The 24,460-nt window shown below is 36.3% G+C and overlaps 13 protein-coding genes across 13 annotated transcripts; 7 read left to right on the top strand and 6 right to left on the bottom strand.

Annotated features, from left to right (window-relative positions):
- Positions 1-733: 733 nt before the first annotated feature.
- Positions 734-1,171, top strand: HYPBUDRAFT_113784 (uncharacterized protein; the record flags this gene model as incomplete). The annotated part of the gene is made up of 1 exon (XM_020218996.1): positions 734-1,171. One exon carries the CDS (start codon positions 734-736, stop codon positions 1,169-1,171), a length of 438 nt encoding a protein of 145 aa, XP_020074560.1.
- Positions 1,172-1,519: 348 nt separating this feature from the next.
- Positions 1,520-2,432, top strand: ATP4 (F1F0 ATP synthase subunit 4). The gene is made up of 2 exons (XM_020221723.1): positions 1,520-1,548; positions 1,755-2,432. Exons 1-2 carry the CDS (start codon positions 1,529-1,531, stop codon positions 2,383-2,385), a joined length of 651 nt encoding a protein of 216 aa, XP_020074559.1. The 5' UTR covers positions 1,520-1,528; the 3' UTR covers positions 2,386-2,432.
- Positions 2,433-2,535: 103 nt separating this feature from the next.
- Positions 2,536-3,867, bottom strand: HYPBUDRAFT_113615 (uncharacterized protein; the record flags this gene model as incomplete). The annotated part of the gene is made up of 1 exon (XM_020218983.1): positions 2,536-3,867. One exon carries the CDS (start codon positions 3,865-3,867, stop codon positions 2,536-2,538), a length of 1,332 nt encoding a protein of 443 aa, XP_020074558.1.
- Positions 3,868-4,086: 219 nt separating this feature from the next.
- Positions 4,087-4,894, top strand: HYPBUDRAFT_112930 (uncharacterized protein; the record flags this gene model as incomplete). Its single annotated transcript, XM_020218936.1, has 2 exons — positions 4,087-4,136; positions 4,192-4,894. The coding sequence occupies 2 exons, from the start codon at positions 4,087-4,089 to the stop codon at positions 4,892-4,894; spliced, it is 753 nt and encodes a 250-aa protein (XP_020074557.1).
- A 128-nt stretch (positions 4,895-5,022) lies between these two features.
- On the bottom strand, positions 5,023-5,616 carry HYPBUDRAFT_113958 (uncharacterized protein; the record flags this gene model as incomplete). Its single annotated transcript, XM_020219013.1, has 1 exon — positions 5,023-5,616. A coding segment is annotated over one exon (594 nt), but the record flags the coding sequence as incomplete, so codon positions are not given.
- Positions 5,617-6,407: 791 nt separating this feature from the next.
- HYPBUDRAFT_153777 (U1 snRNP complex subunit) lies at positions 6,408-7,424 on the bottom strand. The gene has a single exon (XM_020221722.1). The coding sequence runs from the start codon at positions 7,365-7,367 to the stop codon at positions 6,435-6,437; it is 933 nt and encodes a 310-aa protein (XP_020074555.1). The 5' UTR covers positions 7,368-7,424; the 3' UTR covers positions 6,408-6,434.
- Positions 7,425-7,663: 239 nt separating this feature from the next.
- On the top strand, positions 7,664-8,053 carry HYPBUDRAFT_158346 (uncharacterized protein; the record flags this gene model as incomplete). Its single annotated transcript, XM_020222367.1, has 1 exon — positions 7,664-8,053. One exon carries the CDS (start codon positions 7,664-7,666, stop codon positions 8,051-8,053), a length of 390 nt encoding a protein of 129 aa, XP_020074554.1.
- Positions 8,054-8,429: 376 nt separating this feature from the next.
- On the top strand, positions 8,430-12,325 carry HYPBUDRAFT_243339 (uncharacterized protein; the record flags this gene model as incomplete). Its single annotated transcript, XM_020223311.1, has 2 exons — positions 8,430-11,959; positions 12,026-12,325. Exons 1-2 carry the CDS (start codon positions 8,858-8,860, stop codon positions 12,323-12,325), a joined length of 3,402 nt encoding a protein of 1,133 aa, XP_020074553.1. The 5' UTR covers positions 8,430-8,857.
- A 94-nt stretch (positions 12,326-12,419) lies between these two features.
- HYPBUDRAFT_113527 (putative amidotransferase) lies at positions 12,420-13,310 on the bottom strand (the record flags this gene model as incomplete). Its single annotated transcript, XM_020218978.1, has 1 exon — positions 12,420-13,310. The coding sequence occupies one exon, from the start codon at positions 13,308-13,310 to the stop codon at positions 12,420-12,422; it is 891 nt and encodes a 296-aa protein (XP_020074552.1).
- Positions 13,311-14,080: 770 nt separating this feature from the next.
- Positions 14,081-15,239, top strand: URE2 (Ure2p). Its single transcript, XM_020219843.1, has one exon. The coding sequence runs from the start codon at positions 14,187-14,189 to the stop codon at positions 15,165-15,167; it is 981 nt and encodes a 326-aa protein (XP_020074551.1). The 5' UTR covers positions 14,081-14,186; the 3' UTR covers positions 15,168-15,239.
- A 16-nt stretch (positions 15,240-15,255) lies between these two features.
- On the bottom strand, positions 15,256-17,583 carry PTR2 (Ptr2p). Its single transcript, XM_020223310.1, has one exon. It carries the CDS (start codon positions 17,219-17,221, stop codon positions 15,314-15,316), a length of 1,908 nt encoding a protein of 635 aa, XP_020074550.1. The 5' UTR covers positions 17,222-17,583; the 3' UTR covers positions 15,256-15,313.
- A 363-nt stretch (positions 17,584-17,946) lies between these two features.
- Positions 17,947-19,332, bottom strand: HYPBUDRAFT_113832 (histidine phosphatase family protein; the record flags this gene model as incomplete). Its single annotated transcript, XM_020219002.1, has 1 exon — positions 17,947-19,332. The coding sequence occupies one exon, from the start codon at positions 19,330-19,332 to the stop codon at positions 17,947-17,949; it is 1,386 nt and encodes a 461-aa protein (XP_020074549.1).
- Positions 19,333-21,227: 1,895 nt separating this feature from the next.
- On the top strand, positions 21,228-24,236 carry ARP8 (Arp8p; the record flags this gene model as incomplete). The annotated part of the gene is made up of 2 exons (XM_020222602.1): positions 21,228-21,259; positions 21,416-24,236. 2 exons carry the CDS (start codon positions 21,228-21,230, stop codon positions 23,892-23,894), a joined length of 2,511 nt encoding a protein of 836 aa, XP_020074548.1. The 3' UTR covers positions 23,895-24,236.
- Positions 24,237-24,460: the final 224 nt, after the last annotated feature.

Below are 24,460 nucleotides of genomic sequence, written 5' to 3'. Positions count from 1 at the left end.
TCTGAGATGTAGCACTATAAGTGAACCCATCTTTTGCTGGAGGATGAAGATGTGCGGCAGCTAAAGGAGACTCAACCAAAGTTGTAGCTTTGGCTCCTCTTTGTATCTTGCCGTTGCTGGAGCCAACTTTTTCCTTGCCGCTACTAGTTTTGGCTTGTTCAATTGACCCGGCGCCATCTTTGGGCCCAGCATTAAAATAGGGAGATGCCCCAGGTACTTGCTTTTCTTTATTTGGCCATTGTGAACTCGAAGAAATTGCAGTACTTGATCGGTATGCTCCTGCCGGAGAATACAACAATGCTTTGTTTATACCCAACGGTGTTGGTGTAGCACGGTAAATACTATAGCCGTCGTCTGCGCCTGATACCACATCATAAAGACCTGCAACAGGTTGGCTTGTCGGTATTTCTATCGTTTGGTAGTAGTTTGCAGTTTCTATCCGTTGTTAGGTTTCTGCTTCAATATCAACGTACACTTACATACCTTCGTCGGACAGCTCGTTTTCTAAGAGCTTCTCTATTCTTTCTAGAACACCCATGCTTGAACGGTTAAGAAGAGTATAAAGAGATAATTGGCGGTTAAAAAGATCAAAACCTCTACCCGCCCATTTTTTTGCAACTATTTGGATTCGGTGGGTAGTGCGCCTGCCCAACCTGTTAACAAAAAAAAAAGAATGCATTTAACGAAGAGCTACGAGTGCTAGTTGATACCAACAAACCATAAACACTGCTTGATGGAAGAAAGTTCAGAGGCCAGAAAGGCACGCTTGGCTGCCTTAAGGAAAAAGAGAAAGGCCGGGCTGGATCCGGCTGCTGTATCTAATGTAGCGGAGGAGAACCAAGAGAATCCCGAACCCCCAACCATGATTCTGCCCATCGCCAACGCCGAAGAAAGATCACACGAGAAAAGTCACCTACCTCCATCGCTCAAGATATCAGAAGATGAAACCGTCGAAGTTGTGGCAGCAAGAGTGCAAGAAGAAATCTTTGAGCGGATACACCGTGAAGCCGTTTCCAACTCAAACCCTTCAGCCAGCTTACCCGCTAAGCAATCGCATACCAAAGATTTAGAAGCCGATATCGAACATAATCTTAAACGGGCGCAGTTGAAGACCGACCAAGCAGTCAACAGAATAATAAGGAAGAAGTACGCCCAACAATCAACTACATAACCTTTTGTAATATAGTCTTTAGTTATTCAATTTTGTAGATTTGAAAAGAACAAATGGTGTACGGAGGCGAGTGAATATATGCTCGCACGAATCGCAGTACATTACCGGATTAGGCAGTCTGCAAATGGCCAATGAAAATTACATATTTCGTCCGATCCTGGAAAGAATGAGTGCGTACACTAACAAAAGAAGGATGGAAAAAGTGAGCAAAACACACTGGAAGAAAAAGCTAGTTAAAAAATTCAAAGAAAACACCTTACCAGTCCTTTTGATTTATACAACTATAATAGGTACAACTGTATAATGTCTGCCCTTACTAGAGTTGCTTTCAAAGCTGCTTCTCGTCCAGCCTTATCCATGGCTGTTCGTCCAGCTCCGTATGTTATCAATGATTGCCAATGGAGATTAGCAAACACCTTGAAAAATGAAGAAGTTGAGTTGTTGGGTTGGAATAGAGTTAAGAGAAGTACGAAGAATTGAATTTGCTTAGCTCAATTGAAAGAATGAATGAAGAGGTGAATTTGATAAAGGTGTGCTAATTTTTTTTTTTCGAAAACTATAATACTAACAAATAATTATCTAGAATTGGTTTACGTTACTTATCAACTCCTGTTGAACCAAAACAAAAGGCCAATTCCATCATTGATGCCTTACCAGGTAACAACTACTTATCTAAGACTGGTTTCTTAGCCACTTCTACTGCCGCTGCTATCTACGGTATCTCTAACGAAATCTTGGTTATCCATGATGAAACCATCTTACTTGTTACTTTTGCTGCTTTCTCTGCTTTAGCTGCCAAATTCGTTGCTCCTCTTTACACTGAATGGGCCGATGGTGAAATCAAAAAAGTTAACGATTTATTAAACGAATCTCGTACTAAACACGTTACTGCAGTTAAAGACAGAATTGAATCAGTTTCTCAATTAAAAGATGTTGTTTCTACCACTCAACAATTATTTGCTGTTTCTAGAGAAACCGCTGAATTAGAAGCTAAAGCTTTTGAATTGAAACAACAAATTGCTGTTGCTCAAGAAGCCAGAGCTACCTTAGACTCTTGGGTTAGATTTGAACAACAACAAAGAGAAATTGAACAACAACAATTAATCAAATCTGTTTTGGAAAAAGTTAACAAAGAAATTGAAAACCCTAAATTCCAAGACAGAGTTTTAGCTGAATCTGTTGCTGAAGTTGAAAAATTATTCGCTAAAGCTTAAATGATTTCAACTACAACAACAATCAAAAAGAAAAGTTTTAACTGATCAAAATTAATAAAAACTATTAAATTTATTCGTTTTCGTTTATATGTTAGTCATGAATTAGAAATATACAATTTCCTATAACTATAGGGGAATCTTAATTGTAAACTATATAGATTTGAAATTTTGTACAATATTTTGGCAAGGTTTCCAAACGTGAAATGAATTATCATCAGAAACACTGGCAATCATCCATTCATCATGCAACGACCAATCGAAATCATACACTCCTAACATATGACCACTATGAGTGAAAAACAACCCGCTGTTTTCATCATTTATATTAGAAACATTGAAAATTTTAACCAGACGATCTGTAGAAGATGATCCTAAAACATTATGAAAATTTGGATGCCATTTTAATTGTGTAATAGAATCCTTATGACTTTGAATCCTATAAAGTGGTTCATTCTTATAAGTACCGAAATTCCGAATATCCCAAATACTGGTTTTTCCTTCAACATTAGCAGTAGCTATGCACTTGGAATTTTTGGGATTTATACTCAAACTATTGATTCCATACGGTGACTCATTATGTGATATTACATTGAATTCATTCGTATCTAGTCTAGTATCATATAATTTTATAAATCCTTCGTCATCCACACAATAAAATAAACTATCATGATTGGGTTCCCATTCTATATCGTTTATCCCAATATTTTTATTGGAATAATTTGAGCATGTTGATATTTTAGTTGAGTCTTTTGAAATAAAGTCCCTTTTTATATCATGTACATTAATGTCTCCTGACATATTACCCGATACTATTACCCCTTCTTTCTGTTTATTCCAATCTAGAGCAAAGATATCGCTAACAGAATTTTTGGAATTCACCAAACGTAGTTGAGGTTCATTTATATCAGTGTTGATGGAGTTGAAAACATTGGAGTGCTTCGTTCGATCGTAGATTACTAAATCTCCTAAATTGTTGGCACTGGCAATAACATCAGGATTTTGAGGCATGTATTTTAACCTATTAACGTCACCTTTATGATTGATTTTTTGTAATTGGTTGGCGGAAAGCTTTGAGACATTGTTTAACTCGAACTCTTCCTTCCTTGGATTGAAATTTAGTTTGTCTATAGTTAAGTTTTTATTCAAATTTCTATAATAAGGAAGCTGGTAGATTGAAACGGTGTCTATTCCCATTCCCAGAGTGAAGGACCCTATGAGTAGTCTTTGATACACGAGATCATTTTCGGCAGAATCTTTATTCTTTGGTGTAAAGCTTGTATCTGCATTGGTAACCAGTTTTTCTAAGTCTGGAAGGAATTGAACCGTGGTTGAAGGCCATATCAATGAACTTGTAAAGACATAATCGTATAAAAATGGGGCATTCTTCTTCCAAATGCTGTAATTTTTCTGTGTTTTTTCATCAATAGGTGATGTTTCCTGGCTTTCAATAATTTCCACGTTCTCTGGTTCCTCATTAGACATCTTTGGATCAGTGAAGGTTAACTAAATGTACAAATTGTTTCCTTTAATGAATAATATGAAATTGAAAAATCAACGTTTATCAACGCGTCCGTATTTTTTTTTTTTTCTTCGACTGAGTATCAACTAGAGCTAACCTTTTTTTTTCCAATGAGATGAGAGATGTGACGGTCAAAGTACTTGATTTTGAATCATTAAGCACTCATAAAACAATAACGAATAATGACAGAAGACATACGATTGAATTCTTCTAAATTAGGGACTCAAGAATAGTATGTTATGATATCTCTCGTCCATTTCTGTGAGTAATTACTAACATTCAAGCAGTTGGAACAATTTCTATAAAAGAGAGATTGAAAATTTTCATGACAATCCAGCAGATACCGGAGAATGTTGGTTTGACGACTCAGATGCCGAGCTGAAAATGATTCAGTTTTTGATCAATCACTTGAATGAAAATTCTTTACCTTTCGAGAAGGAAGAGCTTAAAATAATTGATTTAGGAACTGGTAATGGACACTTATTATTTCAAATGCATGAAGATATGGATGAAGATTGTGAAGTAAATGACCAAATAAGTTTGAAATACACCGGTATTGACTATTCACCTGATTCGGTCAAGTTTGCTTCGGATATCGCAATAACAAAGTATGAACAAGCTAGCTTCGAGTTTGACCAAGTTGATTTATTACAAAAAGAAAGCGAATTTTTAGCTAAACATGAAGGAGAATATGATATTCTATTAGATAAAGGAACTTTGGATGCGATTGCCCTAAACAATGAACCACTTGAAGAACATGATGGTAAAATTGGAATGGAGATCTATTCAAGACAAATATCAAAAATTATGCATAAAGATTCAATTTTATTAATTACATCATGTAATTTTACCGAATCCGAATTGATCAAAGTAATCACTGAAAATGGAACCAATAACTTAGAAGTATGGGATCAAATACAATATCCAAGTTTCCAATTTGGAGGAATTAAAGGATCAACCATTTGTAGTATAGCATTTATTAAAAAGTGAGTGATACAAATGAAGTATATAAATTATTTATATGTGTTACAATATTTAAATATCTCGTAGCTGAATATTCTAAGATTCATTTTATAAGTAACCAATGTCTAATGTACAAATAAATTAATTCAAATTTTCTAAATTTTCATTGTTTTCTTTAAATCTTCAATCTTATCAAACAATTCATTACGGATATTCTCGTTATTGAATTTGAGTAAATATTGAACTGGGTATCCTTTATCAGAAATTGAATTAATTCTCATGAACTTTCCTGGTGATAGACTTGCTTCCAAACCCTTGATTAAATTTAAACTTGGGGTTACCTTCAAATTCAACACCACTCTTAATAAACCTTGGGATCTCATCACCAATCTCACTTGAGAAGGATCGTCGATAGATTCATTCAAATGTAGAGGACCCAAACCACGTTCTTTCCATCCTTCGGATATTTTGGTTAAATTGAGTTCGAATATTTTAGCAGTAACACTATAAAGAGATTTTTCATTTTCTTCACCAGTTTTAATTTCAGGAACTGGAGTTAAATCAACTTGCTTATATTGTTGAGGGGTTGAAGAGCCGGATGACTCAAGCTTGCTTTTTTCAGCACTGGGGGATTTTGATTCTTCCTTTTTGGTTTCCTGATCTGTTGATGAATCTGTATCCAAGAATGATTTTTTCTTTAATGAATTTTGAAATGCATTATTAAATTTCGAATTGGCACCGAATGCGCTTCCAAAACTCGAACCTGATGAGCCAGTTGATTCGGTGGATTTGGATTGATTATTCTTTTGGTCAAAAATATTAGGTTTTTCTTTTAATTTATCAGCAATGGAGTGGTTACCAAATCCAGTGTTAGACCCGAAAACAGGAGTCTTTTTAGAGTTATCCGATGTGAAGTTCGAGCCAAATTGCGAAAGAGGTTTAGCTTTAGTCGGGTCTATTTTGAAAGAAGTCCCACCAAAGGTGGCCTTTGGTTTTGGTGTTTCATCTTCTTTATCTATTTCACTGTCTTTGTCTTCTTCTTCATTATTTTCCTTTGCTTTCTCTACTTCTTTTTTGTCCACTTTCTTCTCTTCCTTTTCTTCCTTTTCTTCCTTTTCTTCCTTTTCTTCCTTTTCTTCCTTTTCTTCCTTTTCTTCTCCTTTACTTATACCTTTACTTTCCAAAGGTTCAGTTTCTGCTTTTTCGCTTTCTTTTTGTTTAATTTTATTTTCAATTTCAAGGGTTTCTACTTTCGAGCGTAAATCTTCATTCTTAAGCTTCTTTTGTTCATTGGATTCTGCAGAAGCGGCAGCTTCTTCTAATTCCAACTTTCTTTTATGAGAGGCCGAGTCCGACATGATACAATCTTGAATATCCAATCAGTACACACAATTGACAAACAAACTTGTTAATGAGTCGTGAATTAGGTGTCTTTCAACCTTTTTTTTGCCTATTTTTCATTCTGCGTGTGAGGGAACGGCGGTAGTGTCCATCGCCCAAAACGATTAGCAGCAATTGATTACATCTTATAAAGAACTACATTGAAGGAGACGACAAGAGCTATATATTAATCACGCAGTCTGATGGACCGTATAGAGCGATTGGAGGACGACGACTTGCTGGGGTTGTTTGCACTTGCGGCGTTGCTGTATTTTGCGTATTTATCCTTGATAGAATCAGCACCAGGCGTAGTGGGAGAAGGTCTGTATTTAGGTCTTTTGGGATCAACGTTAGGTCTTGAAGGAGCGGGTCTTTTCATGCCCAGGTCAAAGGATGGAGAGGAGTTGTACGGATTGAGTGGGAGGTTGGTACGACGGCCACTTGCGGCAGCGGAAGCAGTAACCAGAAGCAGGGATTTCGGGGTTGTATAATGTCTACCACCAAGACCCCCGGCCAATCTACGAGGTTTCCAAAACCTTATGACCCGGCCTCTTTCGATATCCACCAAAGAGGTTCTGTCGCCCATTTTCAAGCCGGAGTAGGATAATTCCTTAACGCAATTTGAAGCATCGGACTCTCTTTCGAAAACTATGAATGCATACCCTTTTGATTGGCCCGTTTCCTTATCACGAACAAGCTTTATGGAATCGATCGATCCAAAATGGGTGAAGTTCTTCGATAGATCTAGCTCCGACAACGAGTAGTCTAGTCTTGCAATGAACACGGTCTTATAAGGGTCTTTTGAATAATAATCGTTGTTTCTTAGAGATTCTGGATCGAGCCATTCATCCAATTGTCTTTGGAATGTTTCTTTTCTTTTCCGACTAGCTTCCTTTTTCCGTTGAAGCTGGTCAAACCTGGCATCCCGCTGGCTAGGCTCCACTTGGTCTATTTCTTCAAGATACGATTTAATATTCGATTTGAATTTCGATATCGGGGTGATTGGTATTGTTTTGCGGGTCTCCGGGGCATAGTCAACACTAGGCTTGTATAAAAGAGGGGGTTTGGGTGCAAAAAGCTTCTGTATACTTATGGGATACTTTTCGGTCTCGTCAGACATTCTTCTTTGAATTAACCCTATGGACTATGGTTTATTCATCTAGTTTTTTTTTTTTTTTTTTTTTGTTCTTTGGTTCTTTTAAAGGTGAAAAATCGGTGCGATTAGACCAAATCATACAATTCCAACTCCTTTTAACGATGACATCGGATAGCTTCAATCCCCATGAAGGGATGACCGGCAGTGAGGTCAATCCCCATGGAGAGCAACCACCGATCGAACAAGCACCGGCCGAACAAGCAGAACCACTGGACAAACCAGTGGCCAACGAGTTTGAAATCTACAATCAAGCACTCAACATGCGTCAACTCCCCATATTCACTCGATTACAACTACTGCAGTATAATGGAATAATACGGCCTGAATGTTACGTTGCAATCAAAGGCTTCATTTACGATGTCAGCAATAATACCAAGAGTTACGGTCCTGGTAAAGCCTATCACAAATTGGTGGGCAAAGACGTATCAAGACTACTAGCACTAAATAAACTAAACTTGAGCAAACAATCGGGATCTCCCAACGGAGGCGAATGGTGGGTCAATCCTTTCCATAAAGAAAATACCTGGTACATCGACGATTTAAATGAAAAACAACATGGGTTGGTAGAGAAATGGATTGGGTTTTTCAAAAAAAGATATAAAATAGTCGGAATCATTGTGGATCATGAATTCCTGCTTTCAATGAATTAATCCTCCCATTGTATATATTCATTATTACCCGTATTTCATTCAAACTTCTACACGATAATACACTCTGTCGTCTAACCGCAAAACAACCTGTAAAACCCTGTATCTTAAAATGTACTCTATCTTGAACCCTTCTCTAGCGGTTCTATATTTAATTCCCTCCGTTGGCCAATCATCCTGGAGCTATGTCCCGCTAGTAACCCTTTCCACAGCAATAACCCATTACCTGTTCTTTAACACAAACTACTTAATAAGTTCGATTTCAAGTGAAACACCAGCCAGCGAGTTTTTTTTACACTAAAAAAACGAAAAAAACTCCATACAAAAAAAAAAAAACTCCATACAAAAACAAAAAAAAAAAGATCCCAAAAAAAAAAAAGCCAGAAGAAAAAAACACCAAAAAAAGGTATATTCTGAAGACACCATTTCAAACACATCATCACATACTTTCTTTCTTTCACCCCATCAGCTCATTAGCAAGAACATTCTTTCAGTCCATTGCATAGTCCTATTTTTTGGGGGTTTTACGGTTTTTTTTTTTTTGTTTTTTTCAATTAAGAATTAAGAGCGCTTATTTCTGTTTTTTTCCTTGTTGTATTGCCTCCCCTTGAACAGCTTTAGATCCACCATCATCAGCAGTAGTCATTAGCTACTATACTTTCGCTTATCATTCGTTTGGCTCCTTTATTTCTTGTACAAACTTTTTCGGTGGGATTTCGTTTCCAGGTTTGCTTAAACTTTTCGTTGTTTTTTTATTTGAAGAAGCAGAAACACAACTGGCTTTTATAGACTTGACATCATCTCAATATGGACGCGGGTACTGCCTCTACGGAACAAGCCAGAATAAGACAACAGATCTTGATGGGTGAACAGGATATAGATGTGCTTAGTGGGACTTCGGGCACCGCTCCAAAACCGCCGCCAGCGGGAGCGTACCAACAGCAAGCTCCGCTTCCAGTTCATCCTCAACAAGAGATGACTTATCAACAATTTCAGCAATTACAGGCTCAACAGCAGCAGCAGCAGCTGCTGCAACAACAGCTCACAAATTATGATTTGATGAGCCCGATAAACGCCGGCTTACCTCAAGCGCCTGGGTCGCGTAAAGCCTCCATGACGTCTCAGTCTACCATGAACAAATTTTTCAAACGTAAAGGTGGTGCTGATGGTTTTGATGAAAATGCCGGGGTTGATATCGGTGATCTTACAAATAATATGTCCTTTGACGACATAACTCATATTAGAGATCGCGGTCCTTACGGCCTCAGTGGTGCTAAAACTCTTGATACAACTCCCTTTATTCCAACTTTGGGAAGTGGTTCAGGAGTTAGTGGAATGACGGGACAAAAAAATGTAAGTAACATCCAGTACAGAAAACAATTGAATCATCAAAAGAAAATGAACTTGGCTTCGGGCGCAAGAGCAATGTCTCTTGCTGGCTCGAATCCAATGCAACAACAACAGTTTTCTCCGAATCAAATGATGCCAAATGATCCACGAACCATGTCTTTGGGTGGGTTTGGTCCTGGTGGCGGCGTTAACACTGGTCCTCGTGCCATGTCTTTAACCAATGGTCCTCCTCCTGGTCCTCGTGCCATGTCCTTAAATAACCGTATGGGTCCTCCACCTGTTAATGGGTTCCATCCAATGCAAAATGGTCAAATGATGCCCGGTGGTCCTAGGGCAATGTCTTTGAGATCCGGCGGGATGCCTCCTCAGGGTATGCCGATGGGCCCTGGTAATCCTCGTACCATGTCGCTAACTAATGGGCCTCCTCCCACGAATCCAAGAGCCATGTCTTTGAATAATGGTCCAAATCCAATGATGCAAAATGGTCCAATGATGCAAAACGGTATGATGCAAAATGGCCCAATGATGCAAAATGGTTATCCTCAACAACAACCTCTAGGATCTCGTCCAACTTCAAGTGGTCAGTTCATGCCTTATGGCCAAAGACCTTCAGGTCTGAATCCTTACGTTGCTGGTCAACAACAATTAGGTATGTTCCCTCCTCAAGGCCCTCAAGCTAATCATCAACAAAGTTCAAATGATTCTTTGATGAATGTCGTCGAAGAAAATGAAGAAGAAAAAGATGACGAAAATTTGGATGCTGATCAAAAATCAAAATCAGATACCGCCCCCCGTCGTAAACCTCCTGCATCTATGATTGAATCTAATGAATCGGGTCATTCTTTACCTTTATCTTCATCTTCTCCTTTGAGAGATCAATCTAAAAATGATAGTAATGATGATGTCATTTATAATTTTGGTGAAGAAAGCCCTTCTGTTTCTCGTAAGTCAACTTTGAAAAAATCAAATTCAATGAGATTGAGAAAATTGGATTTATTCAATAATAATTCTTCTCCATCTCGCAATCAAAATGAAGACGTTGATATTTCTCCTTCTTTCAATTTGAAAAATAAAGGCAATCCAAGAGAATCGCTCATTAAAACTGATGATCCAGAAGAATTAGCCCATAGAAATGAACATCGTAATAAATTAAATTCTTTGGGTGCTACAGCAACCTCAAATTCTTCAAATGCTACTTCTTTAAATAAAGATGTTTTCGTAACTGCTTCAGATTTTAATTCCCCAAATAAAACTCCAAATAAAAATGATTCAGCTAATACCACTACTGAATCTGATGATAACGATACTACTTTGAAAGAACGTGGCTCCCCACATGATAGAAAACCTCGTTATAAATCGTTGGTCACCAATACTGCCTTTAGTCAGTTCCGTACTGTTAGTAATGATTCACCTGAAAGTAACGCTGGTAGTAAATCTTCATTTTATTCGGATAATGATAAGATTCCTGATCATCACGATCATGAAGATCCATTAGCTAGTCAGCATAATTTCTCTGATAAAAGCACTCTGACTATTCTGAGAGAAATTGGAACTCCTCCAACTGCTAATACTTCAAATGATCAACATAGTACTAATAAATCAGAGTATGTTAAAAATGAACTCATGACTAATCCAACTATTGAAGAAGATCCAACTCAATCAATCAGTGGGAATAATACTGAGAGAGCTGAAAAAACAAAATCCAGAAGCTTTTCTCTTTCAAGTAAGTCAAAAAATATATTGAAAAGATTTTCTAAAAGTGGTAAAAGATCAAGTGTTTCCCAACATGATGAGTTTAATGGTGACGAAGTTTTAAATGCCAATGACGACCTTAATCTGACCAGTTCATTTGCGTTATCTCGCAGAAGATTATCCTCCAATAACTCAATGAACAATGTTCCAAGGTCACCACTGGTTTCTTTAAATCAACAAAGTGGATCACAACCTCAACAAACTCAACCACAACAAACTCAACCTCAACCAAAACCATTCAAATTTACCAAAGAAGAGTTAGCAGTTATGACTAGTAACAATGATTTATTGAATGAATTACAATTAGTCACAACAGAATTAGCATCTTCAATAAAAAGAGAGGTTGCTTTGGAAAATAAATTAAAGTCTGGAAATTACACCTATGAACAAAGTAATGAAGATTTATCAAAAGAAATATTGGAGAAACTGAAGATCATCAGTGAGTTACAGGATAAATTAAATAATGAAAGACGTCTTAGATTCATTAGTGAAGAGCATGCTCTATTATTGGAACAAGGTCAAAACCCAAGTCCATTAAAATTGAACTATGAAAAGAATGAAATTTATAAACAATTATTAGTGAAGAATGACATTGTCAATCAATTACAGGATAAATTGGATGAATTATCCATTAATAATAGAAATGAGGGTGATGAAAACCTCTTAGATAAGTATAATGATTTGGTACGTGAAAATAGTGATTTGAAATTTAATGTTATACCCAATTTAGAAAAACAATTGAATGGATCAAATAGTATTGAAAGACCACCAACATTAAGATCAGTTTCAAATAAACAATTTTCTTTGGTTAGTAGTAATGAAAATACTAGTTCACCTAAAAATTCTGACGATATTGAAAGTGAATATGAACAGCTGGAAGAACATTTAGAAATTTCAACCTTAAAATCACAAAGAGAAGAATTAAGAGAAGCTGTCACTACTTTGACATCGAATCATCAATATGAACTTAAAATTGCTAATGATAAAATTAAAAACTTAGAAAGTAAATTGCAAAATCTCAATTCAATCAATGATAAATTAAGTAGGAGAATGGAAAACGGCAATTCAAGAAGTGGTAATGAAACCCCAGTTTCATTAACTAGTCAATCAATCGGGGGTAAATTACAAGGCTTTAGCATTGTCTCCCCTACAAAAAAATTCTTTGATGATTGAAGACATTACATCATAAAAAATTTGATTAAAGAAACAGCTCTTTTCATGGTATTTAAAATAAACAGGAACTTTATATATATTCAAATAAATGTAATTAATTATTTACTCTATGAAAAAATCTATTGATCACTTTGCCAACCACCGGGCCTTGATTGACAAAAAGTTTAGTATTATCAGTGAAATCTCTGTATTCCTGTTCGGTTATATAGTTCAATCTATAGTCTCTATTCAATAATTCTAAAGTCAAATCAGTTGAGAATTCTGGATGGCCTTGGAAGGTTAATATTTTCAAGGGGCCGGAATTTGTTAAGAACCCTTGAAATTCACATTTATTAGTCGAACCAATCGAAGCAAAACTCGAATTATTGTAAGGCTTTGGTAATTCGTAAACTATATCTTGATGGGATTCAACCAAGTGGAGCTCTTTGGTTGCAATTGTTTTTTCGTCAAATACTTCATGGAAAGGGGAGTTTTCATCATACAAGATGTCAGGGTTGATATTAATTTTAGTGATACCAAGTTCCCAGCCATTTTTAGCATCATTTCTACCAATTTTAGCATTCAAGTTTCTGGCAATGATTTGGTGTCCGAAGCAAATCCCAACTATTGGGAACTTTTCGAGATTTAGTAAGAAATCTTTAATAAACGTGTTCAACTCATTCAACCAAGGGATATCAGTTCTGAAAGCATCACTACGTGAGCCAGTAAGGAGAATTCCTTTTATGATACCTTGTTCGATCCTAGCAGTCAAGTCTTGGAATGTTTTATGTAAGCTCTCCAAATAAATGGAGGCCTCTGTAGCATGGGCAATTTGATATTTTACGAAATCGAAATGGGTAGGACCTAATTCGTTAGCCTGATTTGCAACCGCAGAACTAAGAACATGGGTAGCATTATCACCGAAGTCCCCAAATCTTTCAGTGATCCCTTCGATTGCAGTATCAAGAACGAGAATAGCGATTTCACCAGCAGAATCTTTAGTCATGGTTGGTTGCTTAAGAACGTTACAGTATCAAACGGTTTTTCGATCAAATTTATACCTGTGTCTCTTCCCGGGGTATCTTTCAAGGCGATAGAATGTCAGCTTGAAAGACAATAGAATATCAGCTTGAAAGGCAATAGAATATCAGCTTGAAAGGCAATAGAATATCAGCTTGCAAGGCAATAGAAAATCAAACTGCAAGGCAATAGAGTTACTTCTAGCGACACTAGCACTAACTCTGGTAACCTGAAAGACAAGAGCTTCTTTAGAACAACCTCTTCGGAGTAACTGGGAGCCTGGATAAGTAAGGAATTGGACCAATTTCCTTATCTTTTAGTACTGGGTTTCACACTAATTAATGGTGGTTATGCTGGTGTACCGGTGTGTTGAGTGCCGTTTATCTAGCCCAACGTGAACACCAGGACAAACTGGCAGCTCAAGAAGAAGCTATCGAACGGCCGGTCGAAACGACGGAACTGTCAAAGAATTCGACCATAAGCTCCGGGAAAGGGATTTCGGAGTGGAAAATGGATCAAGAGTAAGAAAACGGGGCCCGAAAAATTATCAACATCTTTTTCATTGGGCTTTTTTTCCCAGGATTTTTTTTGGAAGAAAAAAAAAAAAGACAGGAAATGAGTAGAACTTCAATACAAAGTAGATATACATAGCATAAGAATCAATATAATCTCCAGGAAACTATCTGATTGTGGTTGTATTTGCTTTAAGAACAGGTAGTTATTGACAATATAAGTTTGTATAAGTTACAAAGGGAAGATTTGGTTTAATTTTCTTTTAGAATTTTTTATAATAAATTTGAAATTAGTTGAATAGATATTCATTTCATTCTGGAATAAGTGGGTCAGTTAGATAAATTGCACGATGGATACTGATCATAATGAACATATAAGCAATCAAGATCAAGCATCGATAAATAATCAGAATAATGAACAGAATAACCAAAATCCTCAAACTATTTCCAACTTGTCAGCAGGTCTCAAGTCAGTAAATCTTAGTGATCAACAGCAAAATGAGGTTAATCTTAATTTATTGCAGCAACAGTTGCAAAATGAAGCATCAACTCAGCAACAACAATCAAGAATTAGTCATTTTTTCCAGAATCAACCAACTGAAGGATACACTTTATTTTCTCATCGGTCAGCACCCAATGGATTCAAAGTGGCCATAATATTGTCTGAATTGAATTCTCCATTTAATACCATCTTCTTGGATTTCAATAATGGAGAACAAAGAGCTCCAGAATTTGTTACTATTAATCCAAATGCAAGAGTGCCTGCTTTGATTGACCATTATAATGAAAATACTTCAATTTGGGAATCAGGAGCAATAATTTTATATTTGGTTTCAAAATACTTAAAAGAACATGGCGAATGTCCTCTTTGGTCGGACAATTTAATTGAACAATCCCAAATTTCAAGTTGGCTTTTCTTTCAAACTTCTGGACATGCTCCAATGATTGGACAAGCTTTACATTTCCGTTATTTCCATTCCTGTCCGGTTCCAAGTGCAGTTGAACGTTATACCGATGAAGTTAGACGTGTTTATGGGGTTATAGAAATGGCTTTGGCTGAAAGAAGAGAAGCTTTAATTATGGATTTGGATGTTGAAAATGCTGCTGCCTATAGTGCAGGTACCACTCCTTTAAGTCAATCAAGATATTTCGATTACCCCGTATGGTTAGTTGGTGATCGTGCTACAGTTGCTGATTTATCTTTCGTTCCTTGGAATAACGTTGTCGATAGAATTGGTATTAATTTGAAAGTTGAATTCCCTGAAGTTTATAAATGGACAAAATATATGATGAGAAGACCAGCTGTTATTAGAGCTTTACGAGGTGATTAACCGCGATACAATAAAGATTTATTACTTTTAATGTTTTTCATGTATTACTATATGTATATATGTATATCAAATATACAAACGATTTTTTTTTTTCAGCTACATCTTCGTAATACAAAAAATAAATATATTACAGTTATTATACACAATCATCTACCAACGGCACTTTTGATAGAAGTAACGGCTTCTAAGTTATGATCATCGGTTATGGCAGTAGGACCGATATTTTGAGCATTAAGTTCTTCTTCATCTTTGGAACGGTCCAATTGCTCTCTAAAGATTCTTTCTTCTTCCATTTCCTTATGTAAGTTTCTAAATTGGTAAAGGAATAAGAGACCACAGACAAAAGTAGCAATTGCAATACCAGCAAAAGGCCAAATCAAATGAGGATCAAGTAAAACTGGAGTTAAAGCTTCACCAATGGCAGCCAGGATAGCACTTGTGAAAAGGAAAAGAGCCATAACTAAACCTTTCATATGAGGAGGTGATCTAGTATAAGCAAGTTCATAACCAGTGGTCATCGCAAAACATTCACTTGCAGCCGATAAAATATAAACTGAAACTTCTTGCCAGGCAGTGATATCAGCAACACAAGAACCACCTTCAGAAGCATGATATCCACAAGGAGATAAAGTATAAATTCTATATTGAATAGCTGCACCAGCAACTTGAGATAAAGCAGCTAAAGTAAAACCAAAAACAATTCTGTAAACTGGTTTAAAATCAATCTTATAACGACGTAAGGTTGGATAAATGATGTAATCTAAAATTGGAATAAGAATAATGATAGTTAAAGGGTTGAAATTATTGAATAAATCATTTGGAACCCCATCAGTTCTCATTGAACCTGCTTGATTAGTTTCAATGGAACCAATACCAGTATCAGCTAAATTATAAATTGGATAATAAATAAAAATCTTACAAGCATTAACAGTTTGCTTAATATCCAAAACCCATTGATCATCCCAACTAATTGCGGTTTCTTTCTTCATATTATAGAATTTTCTACCTCTCTTGATCATTTCTGAAGGACGGGCATATTCCCAAAAGCTACCATTTAAATGTCTTTTCAAGAAATTACCACTGAAACTAGTTTTAAAAATTCTCCAAGAATTGATTAAAACTGAACCTTGAGGATGTTCTTTAACTAAACGAGGTTGCAAAACAAATAAAATAACTGGTAAAAATAAATAAACAATTGTTGGAATGAAAAAGGCAAACCAAAAACTCATTCTTCTAGCGATATAAGAAGATGCTAATTGGAAAAAAGCACCAATATTAATTGCCCAATAGAAAACCAAAGTCATTCTTTCTAAAGATTTTTGACGATCCAAAATGATCTTTTCACCAGAAGGTAATACTTTAACCATATCAGTTTGGAAAGGGTATTGATCCATTAAAAGAGGTAATAAATTAGGCTTGATAAACCCAGTACCAAACGCAAGAGTAATAATACCTAAAGCAGTTGGAACAACCCCATGACCACCAGCAATGACTGAAGGAATAGCAGCAATAATGAACAAAATATGAGAAACAAACCCAGCGAAAACACCAATCCAAATAGCCTTTAATTTCCCAATTTGAGCGTCAGCAACAAAACCACCATAAATTGGAACAGTATAAGCAAGAAATTGAAGTAATAAGGTTAAAGCAGAAGCAACTTGAGTACCTAAACCTAAAGCACCGGCACTTTGACTATCAGACTTACTGACTGGAGCACCGGTAGTTGATCCTGGAGGTAAAGGTCTTTGAATAAAATTAGCCAAAAGACCTTGAACCGAATAATAAGAAGCTCTTTCTGCTAATTCAACCAAACAAATAAGATAAACCGCATAACTAGCACGGCCCAAAACTCTTCTCAAGTTTTTTTTTTCATCTTCAGTCGGTTTTCTAAGACCTTGAGGATTATACTCGTCAACGTATTTGGTCGAATAGTTTAAAGGATCATCGTAATTATAAAGCTCCTCTAAACTAGACGAAGTATGAGCATCCTCGATTGAATGGTTGGTTTTTTCATCAATTAATGCAGAATCTGCAACAGCTTCCTTGGTTGACATTGTTGACAATCAAAAATCTTTTTACAAACTTCATAGCCAATGATAATCCCTCATATATTTATACCGATTTCCCGTCAACACCTGATAATTAACTGATAACACAGTTATTTAATTAGAAGGGCACAATTCCAATGAAAATCGATGCCGCACTGTCGCACTTCCAAAACAGTGCAATCAAAATGATAAGCCTAAGGTGCAAGTTTGCCTGCAGAGAGCCGTTTTATATCAACTTTTGACTGATTACGACATCAAGGCAATGGCCTCAGTGTGGATAAGCTGTTTGCCGAAGGCTTGAGCAAGTGTCTGATGGGCTGCTACTGCTGTTGTGCTATTCTTGTGGTTGACCTGGTGGACTGTGCATCCGTTCACCTTTCGTCTACTTACTGGTGAGTATTGAATCTTGAAACGACGGGATGTCAGGATGTCAGGATGTTGAAGGGAAAAGATAAGGACAAATTGCTGTCGCCTTTCCCTTAATTTGTTCACCCTAAAGGGTATTATTTACGATAAAGGGGACTTTTTTTACGAAGGAATCGAAAGTCAATTTTGACAATGTCGACCTAGATCCATTTAATCGTATGGCTCTTTGGTGGTTATTTTTAAGGGGACTTACAATCGATTTAATCGGTAGTCAACGGATATCGTAAATAAGATACAAATGTATCTAACAGAAATCTAAAAAATGGATCGGTATTAGAAAAGTTAAAAAGAAAAGAATACGGCGATTATGAATCGATATCAGGAGCAGTATAATTGGTTGTAGTATAATCCCAGAAGAAGGTTACATCACCAGGGACATCATGGGAGCCGCATTGTTGAAGGTAGTTTTTACCATTCAATCTTTGATTGACATAATCTTCAAAGCCAGATAAAGAACAAGAGAATCCTGGACCATCTTGACAATGTTGCAAAGGATAAACGGCGTCGTTAACTAAGAATCTCACATATGAATCATTGCCGCAAGTGTATTTTTCAGTGTATAATCTAGCACCTTGGGGAACAATGGAAGAATGAACATAAGGATTTGGGAACGGAATATGATCAGTTGGTAAATCTGAACTTGGTTCTAATAAACCTAAAGCACTGTGATATTTTTCAATATCAGTATCATGAGTGAAAGATAACCAAATTTTATTTGAAGCCTTATCATCTTTTAATAATTGTAAAGTTGCATTTAAAAATGGAGCACCAATAGTTGCAGTTAAGTTATTACCAGGACCATGTTCATAGAAATAAGTCAAGTCTTGATTATAAGAGTATTTAACGTATTCTTCAGTAGTGAATAAATTACAAAATGGTGAAGTACCATTAACGTTAATTTCAAATGCACACCAACTAAATAATTGGTAAACATCATCACTGGTTAAATTCAAACCAGGGTTTTCTGATTGGAATCTTTTCAAGATAGTTTTCAAATAAGTTTGGTCATATTCATCAACTTTATAATCAAAAGCACTTTGATTATAATCTTTACAACCAGCATAAGGAGTTAATGAATTGGCCCCTTGGGATCCATCTTCAGTAATTATATTATATTTAACTTTATCATCGGCATAATCATCACCCAAGAAACCTCTAGCAAAGTATTTCGAAGTAAGATGAACTCTTCCACTATTTGAGGTGAAAATTGGTAAGGTTTCATTGGAGTTGAAAAGGGACTCATATCTTGCTCTGAAATAAGCACCATGTCTTAAAGCATTGGTAGTACCAGCATAAGTACCTTCACTATTTTTTGGATCAGTTTCCTTTTCGTAATATTCTTTATTATGAACAAAATATTCATAATCATTTAAAAAGGATAAATCTCCCTTGTATGTTTGGTTGTATGCTTGGAATTTAGCATAGATTTTTTCAAAGTTCTTACCCAACCCCTTCGAGGGATATCTTTCTCCATGTCTCGAAATTAAATGGGCTTGATCTAACGTACATTGTTGAGGAATTTCACTACTGATCCCAAACCCGTTATGCTGAATATATGGTGCTGCACCTCCAAGATACTTGATAACATTATAATTATCAACCGAAGCCTGTTCTGGAACTGCAACATCTTGATAAACACTTTGTCCAACTAATAATAACCCATTGTTGATAATCTTGGATATAGAAACCATCTTGTCTGTTGTTCATCCATATCTCCTCTTCCATCTTGGAATAAGGGCAGCTTTATATACTGCCAGTCCATCTCATCTGGACTCGATATCCAATTGGGTTCTAATTAGTCTCATTTGGTAATGCACGTGTAACTGGACTAATTATTGTTTATTCCTCGTTCCCTTCTAGGAAGGCTTCCGTCTTCACTCCGTCTTCCACTCTCCCCACCTCTACTCTCTACACTAGTCCCTGCTCTTTACTCACCACGTCCAATTGCGCTGGAATAGCACTCCAATGGCTGCCATTTGCACCCAAAGACTAGTCAAGACTTTTCTTGTTTGACAGTCTTGACAGTTTTGACGTATTATTTGAATTCCCACGTGCAGAAGTAAATTCCGCGCAATGGATTTTTTGTATTTTTGCAACTTCGTAATATACGAATTTAATAATAAGTTCCACGTTTGATTGAGTTGAAGTAACAATATACCAAGGTAGTAATTAGACGGAGTGAACTGAAGTAGTAATAAGCATACTCAATTGATCAAGCCCGTGGGGACAATGCCACATCGTGTGAGGAAGTGAAGCGTTAGGACACCTGGGTATGTGTGGCCTTGGGAAACCTGGCGACAGCGAAGCCTTGGGAAAGAGTGCTAGCCTGTTGAATGGGTATTGTTTGGCTGAAATTTTAGGGAAAGCTTTAGTGGTTAATATTTAGCGTCTTATTTCTTTTCGCAGCCTAAGCAGAATTGACATTGTTAGGCTGCAATAGTAGGTGAGGAAAGTGTATTCAATGACTTTTCAGTTATCATTCTAGTAGCATTCAGGATGACGATGGATTGAGTCACCAGCAGAAATTCTTTTTATGTTTGTATGTAAGTTCCCACCTGAATCATAATTAGAAATAGTTCGCTCAAGAGAGAAGTCCTGATCATCAGAGTTATCTCCTGGGAACAACCCGTGGAAGGTATAGAAATTGAAAAGTATTGGGCTCATCATGCAAAAAATACATTCTCCATTCTTCAGTTTTAGGGAAATATAGAACGATCAAGATGGGCAGTGATGCTTTTCAAAAAACCCCAGGTGAAGCCTGATGAACAAGAAGACTTTCTAAATGCTGTAAAGAAGTTATCGATTAGAGTGGCTCTAATATCAAATGAAGGAGAGCCAGTCTCAAATTGTATGTTAAGCATGGACTTTTGTTCTTTGAGGAAGCTCTGAAGGACTTGAAACCAAAGGATCTGATTGTTATGAAACGTCATTACTCAATAACAAGATATCAAAGTAAGTGGATGAAACTTGACAAGCAGAAGGTTGCAAAAGTGACAGGTTTGTTAATATTGTTTCTTCGAATCAAAAACCGAATGTAAAATTAACAATATTCTAGAGTGATTCAAAGACCAAACATGTTATCAGTAACAATACTACGACTAAAAGATTCAGAGGAATCTTTCAACTATGATCCAACTTACCTATGCTGCTTTTTCCCTAGCGTAGTATAGAATTGCTTCAGTAGTATATGAGTTAAGTTTTTTCACCAATCTATACATGAACATGCTTTATCTTTGATATTCCTATTCCTAAATATAGTTCTAATAAACTCAAATTGCTTTCATCTTGGCTAAGCTCATGTCTCTTCATCTATAGTATCGTTTTTATGATATCCCGTAAAAATACAGTGGATATTACGTTTTTAATGTTCATTCCCACCAGTTTATAATCAAAATGTACAAGTTTTCCCAAAAATTTCACTATTTTTTCAAAAATGCCATAATTTTGATAAAAATCACAGACACACCCAGATTTGGCTGCAGACTACGGTTTATCCATTCTAATGCCAACTGTGAAGCAAGCTCCAAAAGCCAGTGGCAATAGAATCGTTAATAAGGCACTCAGTAGGCATATAGGGTCCTTTACAATGCGAAAACTGAAAATGTTGAAAATTCATGGGTGCGTTGACTGATGAAAAAGAAAAAAAAAAACAATCTTCAATATCTTCAATAGCTTCATTGAAACGTCGAACAAGATGGCTAATACTAATGGGAAGAATCCCAATCATCCAACGAATGAAGAACATGATGATAAGCGTCAAAAACCGGGTTCTAGTCAACAGGGTAAGAAGCCAAGTGCCGAAGTCTTACAACGTCGTAAGGAAGGAAGAATGAAGGCGGCCATAACAATTGCAGAAAATTTGAAGAAAACAGGTATAGGAAGGTTTGAAGATGAAAATAAGTTCAACCTTACAAGTGTGAGGACAATTCCATTAATCAATCAAAAAAATTATTATACTGATTATTTGAAAAAGGATGAACAAGTATCGTTTGTTAGAAATTGGAGAACAGAAAGATTATTGCAACAAAAAATTAAGAATATGAAGAAAAATCCCACAACTAGTAACCAAATTAAGAAGGATGATGAAGTTAAAAATTTCGACGATTTTGATTTAAATGATATTGAAATCGAAATGAGTAAACAAAAGAATTCAAAGGAAGCTGAAGCTGCCGCCGCCGCTGCCGCCGCTGCAGCAGAAGAGGAGGAAGAAGAAGAAGAAGAAGAAGCTGAAAACGAGGAAGCCAATGAGGAGAAAGTCAAGATGGGATTTGATACAATTGTGATACATCCAGGATCATCTAATATTAGAATTGGACGAGCCACTGACTCGTATCCTAAAACCATACCAACTGTGATTGCGGTCCCTAATGCTATTGGTAAAAAGATTGATTCTAGTAAAGTTAGTCCAGAAAGATATGTTGATGACGAAGGAGAAATCCAGATCAATGAAAAGTTTGATGAGGCCAAATCGATTGTCACGAAAGATTTTAAATCAAGAATGAGATATTATAAGAGAAGAATGTTACCTAATTCTCGAGAAACAGCTTCGAACTTCAATAAAAAGCAAGAGCCCGAGATTATACCGGATCATAATGATCCGTATAAGAAAGATTGGATTGATATTAAGAGTATACCAGCAGATAAGAAGTTTTTCGTTGGAGAAGAAGCGTTAAAATTACCCATCTGTGAAGATTATCAAGAATGGATATTGAGGTATCCTATTAAGAATGGGAATTTTAATCAATCGAGTGAAATTTATAAATCCAACCATGAGATCTTAGGCGATTTAGAAAACATAATAATTGAATCATTAAATGATTTTGAAGTGAAAAGGGGACAGTTAAATCAATTGAAAGCTATGTTGGTGATACCTGACTTATATGATAAAAAATATGTTGAAAAATGGGTTGAATTATTATTCAAATACGTTGGATTTGGCAGAGTTGGAATAATTCAAGAATCAGTAGCGGCAACTTTTGGAGCAGGTGCCCTGACTGCATGTGTTGTTGATGTTGGATCACAAACGACATCTATTGCTTGTGTCGATGAAGGAATGATTTTAAATAATCTGAGAATTAAATTAAATTATGGAGGAGATGATATAACCAAAACTTTTATAAAATTATTATTACAACAACTGTTCCCGTATAAAGAGATTAATTTAGAGAAAAAAGTTGATGATTGGGAATTAGCTACTAATTTAAAGCATAATTTCATTACATTCCAAGATGCTGATATAGCGGTACAATTATATAATTTCTATAAAAGAAGACCATTCAAAAACACTGAAAAATATGAATTTAAAGTTTATGATGAAGTTATGTTAGCTCCTTTAGGAGTGTTTTATCCAGAGTTGTATCAAATTCCACCATATTTCACTAATGATAAATTATTTAGTGAAAGTGTTGATCAATATACTAGTAAATCAAATAACCCATATTCCAGATCCCAAGAAATGTTGGGTAATCAAGAAAATTATTGTGATATGTTAGAAGAAGTATTATTAAAGAAGTTAGTGGAAGAGAAAACCAAAATTAAAAATACCAATCCATATCAAAGACCCAAATTCACCAAATATAGTTTTGGCGACGAGTCGGAAGAAGAAAAGAGATTTAAGCCAGATGAAATGCCCACCTTGACAACTTCATTAGAAAAAGCCATTATCGAATCAATCACCAATGCCGGACTTGCCAATGACTTGAGTAAAATTAAAAAATTATACGATAATATCTTAATTGTTGGTGGGGGGTTTGCTAAAATAAGCGGATACGACTTGATTTTAAATGATCGTATTAATATTTGGAGACCAAAGTTTTTATCAACTAGTGCCCTTGATGACATTATCGAATACGTTACTAATGAACAAAATAAGCTTGATCAATTGAAAAAGGAATTGATCTTACAAGAAAAACATAAAAAGAAACAACATCTTATGGAAACTTCAAGCCAGCAACAGAACATTCCTTCCAACGTGGAAGATATCGAGCTTGACGAGGATGTTTTATTGCAAATCCAAAACCAAACCAACTTGGATATCGATTTGGATTATATCGACTCCATCAGCGAACAGGGCCAATCTTTCTCCGTCAACGTCTTACCTCCTCCCAGAGAATTCGATCCGGAAATGCTAACCTGGAAAGGTGGAAGTGTTTACGGAAGGTTGAAAGTTGTCAATGAAATGTGGATCACCTACAAGGACTGGGACTTGCTAGAAAGCAGATGTCTTTCCTATAAAAGTTTATTCAATTACTAACCTATTTATACATACATATCCTATTCTGAATCAGTGTAGAACCGTTGAAATCCGGGGTATTGCTTAACCCCATGCCTGGACGTTATACCTCTAAATTTCCCTGCTTATGTAATCGACGGGCCACTGGAGCGTTCCGGTCCTCCCCGAGCCAGAGCTCCCGGTGCGAATCGGAGTTCAGGAACCCCCTGGGGACCGGCAGAAAGCTCCGTACACCAGAAAATCCCACCCACGAAGCAAAAAATGACAGACCCATACCTCCGTCCATCCCCCAAGTGAATATTCATCTTCTGGAGAGCATCCGTTGGTCCTCTCCCGCTGAATCAATCGGGGTTTAACCTCGATCCATTACACTACATATCATTGGACAACCAGTGGCCAACCCACCGGTGGTCCAACCCAGCAGATCACCGTGATCAAGCACTAGCATCCCATCCAGCGGATACTAAACGCCCGATAAATCGCGATTTTCTCCATACAATTCCCAAGCTGTCCATACAAAAAAAAAACCCATACAAAAAAGCACTAATAAAAAAAAAAAAAGCACTAACAAAACAAAAAAAAAAAAG

This window comes from Hyphopichia burtonii (assembly GCF_001661395.1).
Source record: "Hyphopichia burtonii NRRL Y-1933 unplaced genomic scaffold HYPBUscaffold_7, whole genome shotgun sequence".
Classification (NCBI taxonomy): domain Eukaryota; kingdom Fungi; phylum Ascomycota; class Pichiomycetes; order Serinales; family Debaryomycetaceae; genus Hyphopichia; species Hyphopichia burtonii.
The sequence above is the reverse complement of the archived record's forward strand: the minus strand, read 5'-3'. Positions and strand labels throughout refer to the sequence as shown.

What these genes read in the sequence shown, in the direction of transcription:
- ATP4 (XM_020221723.1), top strand. Translation starts at nt 1,529, where the DNA reads ATGGCTGTTCGTCCAGCTCC. An exon ending in ATGGCTGTTCGTCCAGCTCC is followed by an intron (nt 1,549 to 1,754) that starts GTATGTTATCAA and finishes ATAATTATCTAG; the next exon opens with AATTGGTTTACGTTACTTAT.
- HYPBUDRAFT_153777 (XM_020221722.1), bottom strand. Translation starts at nt 7,367, where the DNA reads ATGTCTGACGAGACCGAAAAGTATCCCATAAGTATACAGAAGCTTTTT.
- URE2 (XM_020219843.1), top strand. Translation starts at nt 14,187, where the DNA reads ATGGATACTGATCATAATGAACATATAAGCAATCAAGATCAAGCATCG.
- PTR2 (XM_020223310.1), bottom strand. Translation starts at nt 17,221, where the DNA reads ATGTCAACCAAGGAAGCTGTTGCAGATTCTGCATTAATTGATGAAAAA.